This window comes from Miniopterus schreibersii (assembly GCF_964146895.1).
Source record: "Miniopterus schreibersii genome assembly, chromosome: 11".
NCBI classification, from domain to species: domain Eukaryota; kingdom Metazoa; phylum Chordata; class Mammalia; order Chiroptera; family Miniopteridae; genus Miniopterus; species Miniopterus schreibersii.
The window spans coordinates 22,278,449-22,297,160 of record NC_138111.1 but is presented as its reverse complement, the minus strand read 5'-3'; the positions used below and the strand labels follow the sequence as shown (position 1 = coordinate 22,297,160).

At 45.4% G+C, this 18,712-nt stretch overlaps 1 protein-coding gene across 1 annotated transcript; it reads right to left on the bottom strand.

Annotated features, from left to right (window-relative positions):
• Positions 1-5,289: 5,289 nt before the first annotated feature.
• ALDOB (aldolase, fructose-bisphosphate B) lies at positions 5,290-18,478 on the bottom strand. Its single transcript, XM_081151253.1, has 9 exons — positions 18,346-18,478; positions 13,552-13,673; positions 12,586-12,797; positions 12,017-12,071; positions 10,992-11,152; positions 10,027-10,110; positions 9,002-9,176; positions 8,397-8,596; positions 5,290-5,738 (listed from the first exon to the last, which is right to left on the bottom strand). Exons 2-9 carry the CDS (start codon positions 13,661-13,663, stop codon positions 5,643-5,645), a joined length of 1,095 nt encoding a protein of 364 aa, XP_081007379.1. The 5' UTR covers positions 13,664-13,673; positions 18,346-18,478; the 3' UTR covers positions 5,290-5,642.
• Positions 18,479-18,712: the final 234 nt, after the last annotated feature.

Below are 18,712 nucleotides of genomic sequence, written 5' to 3'. Positions count from 1 at the left end.
TGCCTTTCACCTTCTCTACCTCCTTCGAAAGCGGTGGCCTTGGGTGGTTGATGGGGGTGGATAGATTGATTTCTTTTTAATTAAAGTCACCTCTATTACCAGAGGCATGGAAAAATGGAAGGACAGAAATAATTCATTGCCCAAGTGGTACAAGTTCAATTAACGTGTTTGAACCCGCCCTCCCCCCCGTGCTGCGCCAGTGCTCTAAGCAGTTGCATTAAGCAGCCCTTCACCCTCTAGGAGACCGGGGCGTGAATCATCAGCCACATGCGTTCCTTTGCATAGACACGGAAAGCCACCTGCTTTCCAAAACACCACACACTTCGCACAAATAAAGCATAGTGCGTGTCCATCCAAAGGCTAAGGTAAACGTCCACATCACAGGACAGTCATTGCTCTCCTGGAAACAAGACGTGCGCTCTCATCTCTAGCCTGTAAATTCCCCCAAGGTAGACCGGGCAGACCAAGAAAAAGTTCAAAGTGGCTGCGGGAAGATGCCTTGACCTTGGCTGTATTAAAGAGGGCAGGGTAGGTTCCTCTGACCCCCGAGCCCTCAGGCTGTGGCCTAGCCCTGGCTGCTGGCTGCTGGGAGAATTGGTGCTGTGTTCAGAATATGCTCTATGTCTCATTGCGCTGCGGCGCTCCAAGAGCTGAGTCCGTGCGTGTGTGTAGGCCTCTTTTTGAGAACTAGGTGTGGAATCATGTTGAATTTTCATTTGTCCCAGTACTTGCCTCTCGCGTTGGAATAAAAGAGACTTTATGAGGATGATGAATGGCTATGTTGCATAAGGAAAATCCTGTTGTTTTCCTCTGTCTAATGTCCACTCACCAACTTCCAACAAGGGTCTCGGCCCTACTCTATTATGTACACTTAGCTGGCTCCCCTTTTCCTCCCAATCTTCTACATTCTATAAAATAATTTTCAGCAATACTCTTTTATCGTGTTATTTCCTGTGCAAAAATTATTCACATTTTCCTATTTCTCAGTACATCAAGGCAAGATTTTCCATAGTATCTCTGCCCAAGCTCCCTTTCCCTTCCACTTGGTCTCACCGTTCTAGTCAAATTTCCCGCAATTGCCTCAACACGTATAGTCTGTACTCTTGTCAGGACAGTTCATTCATCTTCGCTCTCAAGTGCCTTTATCATTCTTCAAGAGCCAACTGACAGGGAATGTTTATTTACAACTTATGTATGTGGCACTGTACATAAAATAATGCTAACCTCACAACAGCCCTGTTTGTAGATGAGGAAAGGGGCTCAGAGAGATGAAGTATGTTCCCCAAGACCAAATAACCAGCAAGAAACTGCCCGCAGCTCATCTCACCTTCGTAAAGCATTTCTTCCCTTTTGACCTCAGCGCCTGGCCCGTGCCACTGCGATTTAGCACGTCGTGTACCGTTTCGTTTCCCAATTGCATCCTTGCTTTCCTCATCTCAATGGGAAGCATACAAGGACCGTGTAGTATCTTTACAGTGCTGGGCATACAGTAGGCGCTGAATGGATTCTTGACTGATTTTATATGTTTACTTATATTGATGCCCAGTACTAAGTGTTGGGCTATTCTAGGAGGCTTGGGACAGACTGTGGTACAGCCAGAAAAAAACATGTTTATTTGAGTAATGGAGAGAGACCTGTGACTGGCTGTGTTGAGCTTTGTTATTACTTCTACCTCTTAATTCCTCCTCTCTAGAAAACGGGCTTAGGTAGGGAATTTGTAGCATCACATGAGCCCCCCAGGCTCTATCGAGCGTGGGTAGATGCGTCTTATACCCTAGAAGGATGGCAGATATTGTTCTAAGGGCAGGCCCACAATTCTTTATCTGAAAACCTTGAAGGCCTATATGCATTTTGGAAATTAGAATTTTTCAGATTTGGGGGAGTAAATATAGTGCTTATGCTAAATATTGTATAACTTCCTCTGCAGGATCTGAGTCAGCACCTGCAGTCAGACACATTAATACCTCTGCATCCCAGCAAGTGGAATACAGATGGCAGCCTTGAGTCAGGCTTTGCCACCAAATAATTTGCTATAAAGTTTTGGTTTTCAGAGCCTTTTGGATTTCAGAAATATGGATAAGGGATTGTGAACCTGTTAGTGGGATGTATTGACTCATTTAATTTCTCAATTATTTGTGATACTGTACTTTATTTTGGAGATAAAACACTGAGCCACAGAAAGGTTGTATAACATGTCCAAGGTCACATGGCTAGTAAGTGGGAGAGCCAGCATTTGAACCTAGACTGTCTGGTCCCAGAACCTGTGCTTTTTACCACAGAGAGGACTTTGCAAATCACACTGGTCTCACCTATTGGTTGTGTGACCCGGGACACCTTCCTTAACACACTGGATCCCAGTTTCCTCCACTGTTGCTGTGAGTGAAATGTAGGTGTCAGGTGGAGTCTTTCACTCCAGGGGAGCTAAATCAGATGGACTTGAAGTCCCATTTCTACTTTGCCTGAAGCCTACTCCAAGGTTTCTACAAGTTTCTACAGGCTTATATTCTCATCATCACAGTCAGCTTCTGCTGCTTCTACATTCACATTATGATTCATTATGAATCGTCTCATGTTGTTTTTGTAAAGCATGATGTAGACTCATATGTGAAACTTGGCTCTTCGTACCAAGAAGACACATATATTTAGACTGCTTGATATCTCTCCTGCTTAAAAATCCTTTAGTCACCTCCCCACAATTCCATATTGCCCTGGTTTCTCCTTGCCTTCTCTCTTCCTGTCCCTTTCTCCATTCTTCCTTTCTCTTCTCTCTTTTCCCCCCTCCTCTTACCCTCCCTCTTCAAAGCAAAAACAAACTTTTTATTCTTTCCAGTAATTAGTAATTTTTTGTGACTTTGGCTTTGGCTTTTGATACTTATGTCTTCAAGGTATATCTTCTCCCAGTGAATTCTCAAAGTATTTTCTTACACAATGGCAGTTCCTTTTCTAAGAGTTCTGTTCCTTTTTACCATCTTGTGATGTCCAACCTGGATGCCCTCACCTCCCTTTCTGCACCCAGTTATACTGATAGACTCCCCTCCACACTCTTCAGTCTCCTATCAATGGCATTTGTGTTTCTTGCTTAGCTACCTAAGCTTAATCGTCTGGCATACAAATGCCATGGCTACTCTACAGCTGAAAGTTTTCTTAATTACTTTCAGTGCCTAGTATCATGTTTTACTCTTAGTGGGTGTTCAAAAACCACTAGAATAAATCTGACAAAGTACCAAAAGCTGGGAAATCATTAATATAGTCACTCAGCAACCATACAGTTAATAGAAATAGAAGACTGTAGCTTCATAACCCTTGTCTTCATATTACCCTGAGTGAAGGAAATTACTTGGCTTGAGATTTCAAAGACAACTGTAGTGCTTTAGTAGGGAAAATATATCAGATAGTAGCCAGGGAAAATGCATTATACAAACCCTCACCCCCAGTGAAATGTAATTTGGCCTTGACCAAAAGATATAAATAACTCAGCCTTGATTATAAATTCATGTTCAACCCATCAGTGAGTCTAAGAGGTTTCTCTACCACAGAGGGTCAGTGATGCTGAGTAAGCTCTAGGTAAGAGTTTTCTGGCAGAAGAGCTTTGTCACATTAGGTGTTGTAACAGAAGCTTTTAGGACAGCTTAGCACATGGTAAGAGCTCAAGTAGTTGTTGATGGAATGGATGCAATAAGAAATGTAGAAGACCAATTCTGGTGGCAGAGGTATTGAACACTGCCTGTTGCCCCACCCTCACCTCCCTTTCTGGCTGTGTCCCTTCTAGGAGAAAGAGACCTGAATGCTAATCTCTCAGCTCTAACCCCCTGAAATGTGTGACCGTCATCCAGTAATTTAACTGCTCTAGCCTTGGTTTTGTCATCTGTAAAATGAAAGCCTTGGGCTAACTGACCTCTCAGGTAGATTCGAATTTCTTATATGGATACAGGTGTCTTCAGAGAGTAATACAGGTATATGGAAATAGCCAAATGTTCTAGAGGCACATAATAAATAATTTCTTATATGTAACTTATAAATATATAACATATATATTACATATATAAATAATAACTCCTTCCTTACCCCCATTCCCAGGTCTTTCTCATCGGAAGAAGGCCCTTTGGACTAATTCTGGTTTTATTCCTCTGAGTAATATGCTTATGCCTCTATTTCATTTCTTTAAAAAAAATTTTTTTTTATTGATTTCAGAGAGAGGGAGAGGGGGAGGTAGAAACATCAATGATAAGAGTCATTGATCGGCTGCCTCCTGCACACCCCCTGCTGGGGATCGAGCCTGAAACTTGGGCATGTGCCCTGATTAGGAATCAAATCAGGATCTCCTGGATCATAGGTCGATGCTCAACCACTGAGCCATGCCAGCCAGGCATGCCTTTATTTCTTAATTTATCAATTCTAAGCAATATAATTTATTTTTGTACTCTTCCAGACAAAGAATTTTGCTTACTACCTTCTATATTTTCACTATGGTTACAAATATTTTAATGATTTATATCCATTTCCTTTATTACTTTAGTAGACTTAAGCACTATTTCTTAATCCATCAATTTTTAGTATTCCTGACTCCCTACCAAGTGAATTAGTGCTCTCTTTGCCTTCCTCCACTTCTCCTCCCCTTTGAATGCCCCACCTTCTGTCAGTTAAATCATTGCTTTTTTTCACCAAAATCATTATTTTATGTTATCCAAAGTTACAACGCTTAAATCCTCTTTCGTAACCATTGTTGTCTTTGATGCTTTTTCTGTAGGTTAATTCTGAAAATAGAAAGCCAATCAAGTATCATTATGTGACTATTATTTACTGCGAAAGTAGGTGGTGTGCTTGGATGTGAGGAGGAAGCGGTAGTCCTGTGTCATCAAACCTGGGCCACCTGAAGAGGAATGCTCAATACAGCAAGTCACATCGGTGTTCTCCTTACACTCCAATGTTTCTCAGAATCATTTCACACGTTAGCTTGCTTCAGATTACAAATGGCTTTCCTTTTTGGAGAGCCTCATACTTGAAATCTAGGTTGGTCATTCTCAAACCTGGCTGCACGTTGGATTCATCAAGGGAGCTTTAAGGGACCCTGATATTTAGAGGATCTGACATCAGGAGTTTCTGATTTAATTGAGCTCACGGAGTGTGGCCTGAGCATCTGGGTTTTTTAAGTTTTTCCGGGTGATTCCAATGAGTAGCCAAAGTTGAGTTCCCTGACCATAATGTCAGTCACGCCTAGTAGAGTAAAAAGTAATGAAATATACCAAGTTCTTTGAAAACAAGAGCAAAAAGTAAAACCCAATACCAACAGAAGGTTGACAGTGTATTTTATTTCTCTTATAGTTGCAGCTATCTCGTTCATCACCTACCAATCCTAAGACAGTTTTAAGACGCACTTTTCTGCCCTCAGCTCCTGAGAGATTTCATTCACGTGGTCGTTATTTGGATGGAGAGCTGATTTTGTTTTAAAGTCTATTTTTTTCTTAGGTGGAGACTCTGGGGCATGGCAGCTGGAAGTGTGGCAAGGAAACCATTGTGTGAAATTTTGTCAGGTTCAATCTAATTTGGTCTAGTTTCCAGGGTCAGTGGAAAGGTTGCTGTTCACATTCAGCCCTCCTCCCAGGACACCTAGAAGAGCTGGAGGCAGCCGACCTTCTCAGGTTCTAGTAGGTGTAGTTGGCTGTGAAGAGCGACTGGGTGGACGCAGCACCAGAAGAGCCCACGGGAGTATACTTGCCTTTCGCTGCCTGGCAGTTAGCCTGAAAGCCAAGGGCGACAGGGGACCGAGTTAGAGCAAACACACCATGTGCCTTTCATCAGAAACCAGCGACACCTTCATTTGGATATTTTCCCCCTTACATTGATTTTGCCGGAATACTGCGGCTGATACCATTTCCCTCGTTTTGTAACCTGTCTCCTTTATACCAATTTTCTGAGCATTTCTTTGGCAAAACTGAGGTTTGTGTCGGTTAGTGGGAAAGTTTCTTTTTAGTACCAACAATAGTGCAAAAACAGTACTAGAAATTAAAGTTGAGAAACTTTTCATTAGTAGGGATAAAAGAATGCAGTTTCCAGTCTTAAGAGTGGGGAATTTTGGAATAGCTGTTGTTGTCTGCTAAGAAGTTGACCAGATATTATGGCCAAGCATCAGGCAAGGTGTAGCTGAAGGCACATTATAGCAAAAACAAATAAATAAAAATAAAATAAAATTGTTTTTTTAATTTCCCATTTTTTTACTTATATTTGACCACAAGAACAGGTATGTAGTTGTTATCACTATCAGTTGATTCCCTGTGTAAATTCCAATTAAAGTTGAGTTCAAGATTATGAACCCTACAATAACATTCAAATGTCACTCTTCCAGGTACTGTTCCTATAGTTTGCTCTCTCCAGGACTTATTTCTTCATCTAGAGTGATTTTCAAAGTGTGTTGCATGAACCTAAGCACGTGTTAGAAATGGAAATTCTCTAGCTTGACCCCAGACCACCTGAATCGGAGAAACTTGGTGGCTGGGGCCCAGCAATCTGCGTTTTAACAAGCCCACCAGGTGATTCAGATGCACACTCCAGTTTGAGAGCCACATCTCAGCCGATAAACTCAGCTTCCCTTCTTTGGGGTGATTGGCCCTTCTGGCCCTTAACTTTCACAGCCCCTCCATTGTATTAGCTACGTTTCCTCACCTCATGAGCCACTCACCGGCACAGCCATACCCAGCTCTCCCTCATCACAAGGTAAAGCTCTACCTCTAAAATCTCACACCTCTCGTATGCACCTAGGATGACTTTTTAAACTTCTCTGGGGCCTCCCTTTCCTTTAGTGCTTCATCACCAAACCTCTGTTGCTCTTCATTTCTTGCCCAGCCTCTGTGATGGGAAAGCTAAATAAGGCGATCCCTCAAATTCCACACTCTTCTGCCCCCTTGATGAACTCTTACTCTTCTCTCCTGCTGTTTCCATTTCGGTTGACCTGAATCTTCCTGCATGCTTAAGAGAGCTGTCAGGAAAATTCAGGACCTAAGCTAATGTACCACAAACTCCCTCTCGTTTCAGCTGCCCCTTGCCTGATGCGTGGCCACCACATCTGGTCTGTTTCCGAGCTGACAAGAACAGGTATGTAGCTGTTATCACAGTATCAGTTGATTCCCAATGTAAATTTCAATTAAAGTTGAGTTCAAGATTATGAACCCTATAATAATATTCTTCAACAGCTATTCCAAGCTTCTCCTGTTACAACAGGTGCCCTCAACTGTAGTCAGCAATCAACCGCTACATTACTTTACCTCAACAGACCTGATTTCAACCCATTCTCTTTCTTCTTTGCTGTCTCTCCCCCTTTCTAAGACCAGCTCTGCCACCTGTAGTAATATTTAGTTTCATGTCATTCTCTTTCCCCCAGGTCCTTGTCCTCTCAATGATCTCCGCTCTCCTCATCTTTACTCTCTCCTCTGGCTTTTTTTTTCCTTTCTAATGGGTAGAAATGATAGCTGTCACCTCGTGGGTTTGATTTGCATTTCCCTGGTGATCAGCGATGCTGAGAATCTTATGTGTTCATTGCCATTTGTGCTTCATCGACGGAGAAATGTCTATTCAAGTCCTTTGCCCATTTTTTAAACTAGGCTGTTTTTGTTTTTGTTTTTGTTACCGAGATGAATAATAAAACCTTATCACCTATAGGATTTACAAATACGTTCATGCATTCTGTGAGGTGTTTTTCACCATCTTGATAGTGTGCTTTACATTTACATATGACAAGCTCTCTCTTATTTGGCTTTAAACTCTAAGCTCCCTGCAGGCAGTGGCTGTGTTTGCTGTGTTCACCCCAGTCCTTGGCTCAGAATAAGTGTTCCAAAAGGAATGGTTACTAGTTGAATCAGATCCTGTCTTGTCTCCTGGTCGCCTTTCTAGGGCTTTTCTGGACACATTTCTTGAATGTGCACCTTAGTTGGGGTCACTGATATGCACCTAGATACCCACCTCTCCCTTTTCTGAGCCTTTATTCTGAACCCCTTGGCAGTGTGTGGTCACCAACCCCTTGAAATGGGTTTCTCCCTGTCCCCAGAGTCCTGGCTTCCTCCTATCACATTCCTGCTGCTCGCTTGGGTGGCTTCTCTTCATCTTCCCCAAATGAAAAGTGTCCCCAGTCCAGTCCTTGTCCCTCTTATCTTCCCTCTCAAGTGTCTCTGTGGAAATTGTCCTTCAATCCCTGTCATCAGCTACCTGCCCAGTGCGGATGACTCAAAACTCTCTCTAGCCCTAACCTCCCTGCTGAGCTCCGAAGCCACACTTTCAAATACCCAGATAGTGGACTCTACCTGGAGATACCTTCGTGGCCCAAAGAAAGCAAAACTTTTCTGCATGAGAAAGCCAGGCCCCAAGTGCCCACTTGATCAGGCAGATAAGGGGTAGCAGCATCTTACCACGGCCCGCTTCATGAAAGCCTCCTGGGTCGCCTTCTTGTTTGCGGCCTTGCCGCCCCAGGCAGCCAGTGCGCTGGCCTGCAGGGCCCGTCCGTAAGAGAAACTCAGTTTCCAGGGCTTGGGGAGAGGGCAAAGGTTGATAGCGTTGAGGTTGAGGGTAGCATCTTCTTCACTCATGCCGCCAGACAAAAAGCAGATGCCTAGAGAGAGAGAAGCCGTTCCACTCGACTAGTCCCAGCACGTGGGCCTGCTGGAGAGAGCAAGCAGCGGGCCTAGAAGACGTGCGGTGTCCCGGCCTTTCCTCTGCTTGGTGTGCATGGGCCTGGGTCAGGGATATTAGCTTCCCTTTGCTGAGGCTCGCTGGGCTAAGGACATAAGGGCTTTCATAAGAGGGGAGGGAGGTGAAATGTTGAGGAAATCGCTGCACTGTGTGCATTTGGACAGACTCAGATAGGTGGCATGGTGGAGTGTGAGGGGAGCGCTGCTGCCTGAGAGAGCAGAGGCCTGCTTCTTGGATGGAAGGCTCCTGGGCGAACACAGATGCCTGTGGAGCTCCTTCAAAGGCCGAGGGCCAAGACCCCCAAGTTCGAGAAGGAAAGCCTTACCAGGCACAGCAGCGGGGACGGTGCGGTGGAGAGCTGTGACCGTGGCCATGGCCACTTGCTCTGGAGTATACTTCTTGGTGCAGGCGTGTCCAGCAGTCACCATGTTGGGCTTCAGCAGGGTGCCCTCCAGGTACACATGATGGTCATTCAGGGCCTTGTAGACAGCAGCCAGGACCTGAAGGACAAGAGGTCCAAACGATGAAACCCAGGGCCAGCCTTAGAGTCACCTGATCTTGGCACGTTTACTCGGCAGGGAGGCAGGATGAAGGAATTCTCATGCGTGGCTTGGTCAGAGCTTCCCCCCCAGGCCCCATGGGGCAGTGCGCGGCAAACCGTAGCATGCTGGCCTGGCCTGGCCTGCCACCCCTACGCCAGCTGCCCACTGCGTGGACTGTTGGCGCGGCTCTGCTTCCCTTCCCTCCTTCCTCCCCATCACTCCCTTTGGTCAGTTGAGACAGCCTTGATTTAGTTAGTTGGGGACATCTAAATGGGCCTCAATTCCTCTTCCTCATAGATGCTAAGTGATCATAAAAAAACATACATTTTAGACACGGAAGTGCTTTCAGATCTCATTTTAATCCACCTAATTTTGTCTGAAGAAACTGAGGTCCGGGTTACATGATGACACTCTTACTCTCTCACAGATATACTGTGGCTAATTTAGAAAGTCACAAGTAAACAAATTACTTTCTAATTACATGTTTTCCTGTGAGCCTCATCTTATTTTAAAATTTCTTAGTTTACACATAATGGAACTGAGGTCCAAAAAGATAATATGACTTATCCAAGGTCCCACAGCTGGGGGCATGGATTCCCAAACCCTAATCTTGGTACTGCAAGTCCTGTGCTTTCTCCATAAGGAGCCAAAAAGTAGATCTGCTAGCACCTCCTTACCTTCTCAATGCTACGTAACAATGCCAACTGAAGACTATTTCACATATAACAGCTGATATATGTTAAGTAACTGCTGTTGCTTAAAAGCAAGGCTTTTCAACTAGAATTGGGACTTTATATTCAAGACTTACTTTCTCAGTAACATACTGGCAGTGCTCCATATCATGGTCTCCATCAGGAATTACCTCTGGTTCAACAATGGGTACCAGCCCGTTCTAAATGGGGAAAAAGAGAGGAGAGAGTGAAGCTCTGCTCACTGGCATCCTTTCCTTAATAGCTTATTCAACAGTCATGATTGGTAGAAAATGAAGCCTTTATGGAGAAACACCACCTAAGTGACTTAAAGGCAATGCAAAGAAATTTAATAGGATATCTAGTGAGCAAAACAAGAACAGTGAGGTGAAAAAGAGAGAAAGAAAGAAGAATAAAGTAAGTTTTTCTGGGAATGGGGTAAAATAAATGCAAACTCTTAATTTCTAAATCTTATTCTAGAAACTACTTTCACCACCTCAGAAACTAGCTGTCGAACTTAAGTCACTAAGAAAGATGCCTCTTGCGTGGGTTAAATAATGAACTCAAGAAGTGTTTACAATTCTGATTGGGAATTTCCAGGTGCCCACAACTCAGGTTGCCTTAAAACAACACCCACACAAGCAAATCAAACTAGATTGGATCCCAGAGACATGTCAGCATGTGTTGGAAACTTTAGCATCATGTCACCATCCTCCATGAAATTATGTGGATTGGGTCAGAGCCATCACCCTTGAGCTGGGGATCTCAGAGGATCCTGTCTTCCACATAGTGGAACCCAGACGAGCAAGTGCCCTGGTTTCAAAAGCCTGACCACTTTAAGACTCAGCATATGGCCCTTTGGCAGAAGGACAGCTGTTGATGGCACTGGCCTTCGGGCTCCTAACTGGCTTGAGCAACCAGACCCTTCCCTACCACACTGGCTATAGCAGGAATGAAAAATGCCACCTGGATACACTGGCGAGAAGAGGAAAGGGCTCATGTGTGAGTATAGTAAAATTAGAAAGGCAGGCTCTAAAGATAGCTCTTGCCTACTGTTTTTTAGCCCAAGGGGAAGGCTGAGCACCTGCTGACAGATGCTGGCATAGCGAGCCAGAGCGTTGGCATTTTCCTGGATAGCAAGGGCAGATGGACACTGGTTATCAATCCTCAGCACAGCACGCCACTTCCCAAAGTCAACACCGTCCTTCTTATACTGAGCACAGCGCTGAGAAAGGCCATCAAGCCCTGCAAGTCACAAAAGAGAGAATGGCTTCTTTGCACCCCTGTCCCTGATCCATGGGGCCACAGATAAAGCGAAGGAGGTCTCCCTTGACTTAGATTTCAGTCACTCAAGCTTGAGAACCAAAAACAACTAGGCAAATAAACATGGGTCTCAATATTGAGCCCAAAGACCTGGATTTAATAAATATGGTTTTGATGCGCATAGTGGATACACCCTAAGAATAGAGGGAACCAATATTTGTTTGGTACTTGCTATGTTCCAGGCATGAGTCTAGGCATTTTGCACACCTTTTCTCATTTAGTTATCATAACAACCCTAATAGTTAATATTATCCTCATTCTACAGATGTGGATACCGAGGCTCTGAGAGGTTGAGTGGCTTTAAGAGTGACAGAGCTGGGATTCAAATCCTGCTTAGCTAACTCAGTGTTGTGGTTTATACTTGTCTATGTGGGCAGTGAAGCACCTAGCAAAACTGTCTAAGTCGTAAGTGATGGAACCATGTTTCAAACCCAGGTGCGTCTGATCCCAAAGCCTGGGGCCTTTCCTCTCTACAGCTGTTGTAATTTTCCCTAAAAATAATATTTCCAGGCACAGAGTATCTTCTCTGTGTAATGCACTGTGGTACATATATGTTGTCTAATGTAATCCCCAAAACTATTCCGCAAAGCAGATATCGTTATCCCTAAAATGGACTCAGAACACTTAAGTGACTAGCCTGAGGTCACACAGTTATTGACTAGAGGAGCTGGGATTGAAAGTCAGGTGAATGTGGCTCTAAAACCCGTGTGATATAGATATTTTCTTTCCCCTTACTCATTTCTAGCATATGTGGGCATGATTCATATCAGTGGGCAGTATCCTTACCTTGAATGGTGGTTTCTTTGTTTGTTCCTGCAAGGGGAGCAGTTCCTTGGTCCAACTGTGAATTAAATAATTAACAAGTAATTAGCAGGTGTCGGGTGTCCCAGTAAAACACGAGCAGAGCCCCTGGTGCTGGCTAATGGTTCCCATCTTTCACACACCAAGGAGCTGAACCAGAAAGGGGTATTAGTCTTCTGGAGGGACACAACTCAGTCCACAGCAGAAGGGAAGCTGCCTGGAAGGGACCATGCGAGAGGGTCAAGGTGAACCCTAAGGGGATGGAAAGCACAAGGCTGGAGCTTGGGAAGTACGAAGTAATCTGATAGTTCCTGGCATGCAGAGGTGCCTCAGAAGGGCAGCGTCCCTTAAATTATTCCTTTGTTCATTCAAGAGGTATTGTTGAGCACCCTGCACACACCAGGCACTGTGTTCTTACAGGGCCAGAGCGACTAGGGCCCAGCCTCTGCTCTCAGCAGAGCCAAGGCTAAGGTCAGGAGCCCCGAGGTGGGCAGCCTGGGCTCAGCGCCCACCCCAGCCCCGCTCTGTGCGCCTGGCGGGCCGCGGGCACGCACCTTGATGCCCACCACGATGCCCTTCTCCTTCAGGAGGTCCCGGAACAGTTTCCCCTGGCTGTCCTTCTGGTAGAGGGTCTCGTGGAACAGGATCACGCCGCCGATGCTCTGGCTCACGGAGCCGTCCACGGTGAAGAGGATCTCGCGGAACTGCCGCCGGTTCTCCTCCGTGTTCTCCACGTTGATCCTCTGCAGGCGGTTGCCCATGGTGCCTGCGGGCAGGGGCGGTGAGGGGCGGGCCGCGCCCTCCTGCCACCCGCAGTGACCCTCGGGGAGGGCAGCAGGACTCTCTGTGCAGAGCTTCAGCACTCCTGCCTCTTTTTTTTTTTTTTTTTTTTGTCCCCCCACCCCACCCAGGAACGCCCTTGGGCGCTGTCAGGATGCTGGGCAGGAAGAGTTGGGCTGGGCTGGGCGTGTGGAGTCAGGGCGGAAGCCACCCTTGGGTGCAGGCGGGTGGGTAAGGCCCCAGGCTCCCCCGGCCCTCCCTGGTTCAGCCCTCAGTCTGACCCTTGGCTTCTCTGGCTTCTGTGGCTTTACGGTGGCCCGTGGGCCTGCCGCAGCTCGCCCTTGCACCACCTTGGGCTTACTCAGACACAAGCCCTTCCTGCGCCAGACGCCGACACTTCCCTGCCCTCCCTGCCCTTCCTTGGCTGACTTTAAACTGGCTCCTCCTTAGCAGCAGGGCGCTGTGTACTGACCCCGTTCTGGGGACTGAGTCCCTGGTCTCCCCATAGCCTGGATTCTAATGACCCCTGGCAAGGGGCCTTAACATGGAAGGCTGAGCCTCTGTCCTGGGCTTTCGGAAATCTCCTACTGGAATGACAGGCCCCAGAAGGCCCCTGCTTACTAAGTCCCACGTGCATGAGTTTTTACGCCTCCAAGAGGAAAGGGAATGCGGCGATCAAGTTGCCTTTGCTAAGTGTAGAAACAAGAGCATGCTTGTTGTAGGAGGTTCCTCGCACTCACCTACGGACTCATCGGCAGCCAGGATCCCCTTCCCATTGGCAACAATGCGCTGGGCAATTTCTGAGAGCTCCTTCTTCTGGTCTGCGGTGAGGGCTGGAAATCGGTGGGCCATGGTGACAGGTCTGGAAAAGAGTACATGAGAGTCCTGAACAGAGCTGAGGGTGGCTCAGATGGTGTCATGACCAAGCAGCTGGGGTGTGCAGACAAGCCCTGCAGGCCCCTCTGACATTTCTGGCCCATTTCCACAGGTGTATAAACAAATGAGCTCTGGGGGGTGTTTTCCCCCCTTAACCTAAGTAGGTGAAATTAACCATAACGGATGAAGGTGGGATGCTAAGTGCTCATGGTGATCCTAAATTGAATGCCTTCCAAGAGACCTATGGGATCACTGATCCTGAGACTGAACCAGTTGGTTAATGACCCACTCAAATCTGACAAGTAGATGGCATTGCAGCAATTGACCATCTCTCTACTCCGGATTTCTGGCTCCATCCGGTACCCTGGATGGCTTGAGGCCAGGCCAGTGAGGCTTTTGGCGGGCATGGCCATTCTCCATTTCGCTCTGTTAGCCTAGAGCCCACCAGACTATTCTCCAGGCAACATGTTTGAGAGGAGAAACCACCACTTGGCCTTGAAGTTAACCTTCCTTCAGCTTTAGGACTTAAAGGGTAGAGTGCAAGCTTCTTTTTTCCTATATTCAAACACCTGTAAGACCACTTGAGGCCAGTGGGGAGGATTCTTCCTATGTGCCTCTGGGCTGGAGGTTCCCACCAGCCCAGAGGGTGCTGAAGTCCCATGGTGATCCCGTTCCAGTAGTTCTCAGCTTCACTGCTTTAGTGAGGGGAGACCATGGCTCAAAGACCCCCTACCCAAGAGACCTCCTCGGCAGTGGTTCTCTGTAGGGAATCATTGCCACTCAAATCTGACAAGTAGATCTGATAAATCCCATTCAGCTGCCACTTTGGGCTAGTCTTGAAAATGCAAGTTCACAGGGCTCTTATATGTTAGAAAGTGATTTTGCATAGGGTGAGCTATCAAAAAGGACAAATCATAGTGATAGTATGTTGAGTGGTTTCCTATCCAGTCCTATGGCCCCCTCTCCCCCCATCCACGCATACATAGGGTAGATGCCCAGCACCTGCATCCTACTTCCTGGAAGCTCAGAGGCACCTCAGTTCTCATTTGATCCACTCAGTAATGAAGAATCAGCCCAGGTATTATCTTCATTAATTACTGAGCAAGCTAAGACTCAAAGAAGTTTACTGACTTGCCCAAGGTCCTAGCCAGGATGAGGCAGAGCTTCCTACCGCATCCTGTCTCTCATGGCAAATTGATTTCTTCACATTTTCTGCAACCTCTGAAGGCAGGCTCTCAAAACCTTGATGTAAGAAGTTGATGGCTACTAAGCTAATTCATGAGAAGGTATAACTGATGCCACTCCCAATGTTGCCACTCTTTCTTCAACAGGGGATCTTGTCTTAACTGAAAAGAATGAAATCATGGTGCCGCCCCTGGGGTACCAGAACAGGCTAGTGGGCAACAGTTTCTAGAGCAGATGATCTTCCAAGACTCCTCACATCCCAGCATCCTGATGTTGTCTCTGTTTACATGCTAGTTCTAGTATTGTAGTCAGGGATTATTAGCTTTGGACCTGGCCTCCAGATCTTCACGCAGATAAAAGCCAACCTGAAGTTGGGGTCATTCAGGCCAAAGAGCAAGTTTTCTCTCTCAGTTTAAGTATTTGCACAGAGAAGTTGACATCTACCAAATAGTAAAGATGTTTTCTTAATGAAACAAAAGGAAAAAATAGCCCAATAATAATAGCAAATTATCATTTACTGCCAAGCATTCTGCTACTTGCTTTGCATGAACTATATAATTTGTTCCTCACAATAATCCCAGAAGGCAGCTGGAATTGCCCCCCTCCAATATAACAGATAAGGAAAGAATATAAGAGAGTTTAATTATTTGTCCAATGACAAATAGCTGGTAAGGCGCAAAGTTGGGATAAGGGGCAGTACTCCCCTCTTTCAAGGAGAGAGTGAGTTTGGTGAAAGGAATCAGCCGTGGATGACTCTGATGTCCTTGAGGATACCCCCAGAATACTTGGTGATGACACCCCCGGAGTACACCAAATCCTTGGGCTGTGGATCACTATCCCCACACCACTGACATTGCCAGTTCATAAGCATCTGACACACACACACAGAGATTTGCTGCTGGTAGGTCAAATAGGCCTGGGTTCAAGGACCAGTTCTGCCTCTCCCTGGCTGGGACATGAGCAAGTCAGTAATTTCTGAGTCTTAGTTTATTGTGGATTAAACGGGAGTAATATCTTCTCTTGTTGTCTCATTGCCAAATGGATCAAATGTGACCCGGGAGCACTCAAGGCGTTCGCTCAAAATAAATTTGTCGAATTGCGTGATAAACATGAAGATGCTTTCTAAAGCATTATGAAAATGTAAGGTATTATTATTTCTTTTTTAACTTTTTAAAACATAATTACCTAAGGGACTTCTATGTTTCTATCAATCACCAAGCTATTTTCTTCAGGCTGAGTGTGCTGACTCAACCAGAAAAACAAAGAGAGGAAAGGTCGAATCAAACCAAATCTGTTTATGCAAAGTTAAACTTCTACAGAAAGACTAAAGGTCTGTACCACATCAGCACAAATGTTACCCATCTGTTAATCATAAAACAGGGTCACAGGCCAATGTTCACCCCCGGGAGACAGGCCAGTGGGAGTGGGGAATGATAGAGCATGATTTCCATGCCCCTGAGCCTCTACTCACTGAGGTCTCAAGTCAACTTTTTTTTTTTAAAGTGTGATTGGAAGCTGTTCCCATTATATTATCAAGTTTCAGAGAAGTAGGTAATTTATAATATCATTCTTTTTAAATTAAAAAAGTAGTATACACACATATGTCTACATAAGCAGAGAATTAACCACCCTGGGGTTACCTCTGGGGCATGAGATGGAGTGGAGTGACTCTCACATTTCACTGTTTAAATTTTTTTATAATGTTTGATTTCTTAGTAAACAGGTTTATATATTAATTTATTATACATAATATATTAACAGGTAATATATATACAAACCTGAGAGAAGATTATAAGTATGCACATATATGTGTAGAAGATAACCACAGAAAAACAGAGCTATGAGTGACCTCAGGGCGATCTGTATCAACCCTGCCTACTTTAGAAATGAGGAAACGGAGGCCCAGGAAGAATATGTCTGATGATCTAGGATTAAAAATCACAACCTATTGGTGTATGACTTGGAATACTATTTCCAATCCTTTTTCAACAAGATAACGATGGAACCCTACAGTGTGGTTCTTTCTGTCTTCCTAGAAGACGTTCTATGGAAAGACAATAAGTTGTAAAATATGAATATTCAACTTCTGGGGAACTATAAGGCAGTAGAGAGTTCATTTGCTTCTCCATGTGCAAGGCAGATGGATTTTCAAGAAGACAGACAGGATGGGCTTATTCATTGAATGCCTATGAGGGCCAAGCACTGTGAGCAGCTGTGCTTGGCTGTCTGAAGATGCTCACAGCCTCATTACCCACCCCAACACCACTGTGACAAGTGCCGTGAGATGCTCTGGGCCAGCCTGATCCCTGGTGCCTCTAAACACACATGCAGCAGCCCAGAAAGAGTGTTGCTCTTTCCTCTAAACTGGCAAGTAAGTCAAAGGAACTCCTAGCAACTACACTCCATTCGCTGGCCCAGCACCTCAGGTCCAGCCTGGGCCTGGGTCTTCCCAGATACACCTTGGCCAAAGCAATGATGGCAGCAGAGCTTGAGCCCCTGCTTGGTCCCAACTGGCTAATGGAGCTCTGGGTCACTATTTATAGAGTCGAGTTTATTTTATTTTATTATTATTATTTTTAATATATCTTTATTGATTTCAGAGAGAGGACAGGAGAGGGAGAGAGAGAGATAGAAACATCAATGATGAGAGAGTCATTGACCGGCTGCAGCCTGAAACCCGGGCATGTGCCCTGACCGGGAATCGAACCCGATCGCCTGGATCCGAGGTCAACGCTCAATAGCTGAGCCACACCCAGCCAGGCTCCAGTTTATTTTAAAAGGCAACATATCTTCACAACATGCCTGTTTTACAGAGAGTGGAACAAGTGCACCAAAATACATCAGCAGCTTTTGATTCCAAGTATCTTAAGCTGTAGCATCTTCAGGGTGTTTGGTGCCAGTAGGAAATGTTCTAGAAAGCATCAAACAAGTGGAAGGTTTGAGAATTTATAATCAAATGACAACTCTGTGACATTTCCAAGCCTGCTCCATTTTCTCATCTGAGCAGTAGGTAAAGGCCAAGGGCAACACATCAGAGTCCATTTCTGTGACAAAGAAACTTCAGTGTTAACACTGGTTGGTGTGGGGAGAGAATGAAGGAAGTGACAGAAGGTGATAGATATGTAAATAAATTATCAAAATAAACTAGGTTATGGAAAGAATAGAAATGAGCAGGAATCTTAAAAACAGAGTAAAACCTAACCAAATGAGCACATTTAGGTTGTTTTTCCCACGCCAAGACTCAAAGGAGCCCTCAGACAGGTAACAGGGTAACAGCAGCAATCTTGAGCAGTTTGCTGCCAGGACAGGTATGAGGAAAAACAAACATTTCAGTAGATCATCAAGTTTTCAGCCACCATCCTATTTTTCCTGAAAAGAAAAGCAAACAAACTCTCTCCTCTCCTCGATAAGCTTTCATTAACCCCTGAGTCCCTGGTGCAGTCCAAGTAGACAAAAGAAGCTCTTTCACTTACAATTTAGGAGGGGAGTGTCCTCTTAGAGATCAGAAGCTGTGAGTGAGGCAGCAGCTGCCAAATAGGACGAATCTTGGGGAACACTGGGCTTTTATAGACTTCTCACCAAAGTTGTTTTTTTCAACTTTTGCCCTGCCCTTCCCACCTTGGCCTGGTGGGGAGGTGTTTATCCAGTACCTCTGATTGGCTCATAAGCAGCCAATCCTTGTAACCATCTCACATACTCATTGTATGCATAGAATGTTAAAGCCACACGGGCTCTCTGGAGACCGGGTACTAGCTCCTACTCCAGGCTTCATTTTACTGGTGAGGAAACCAAGGCACAGAGGATTAAGGGGTTCCCCTAAGTCACGCAGCCAATGAATGA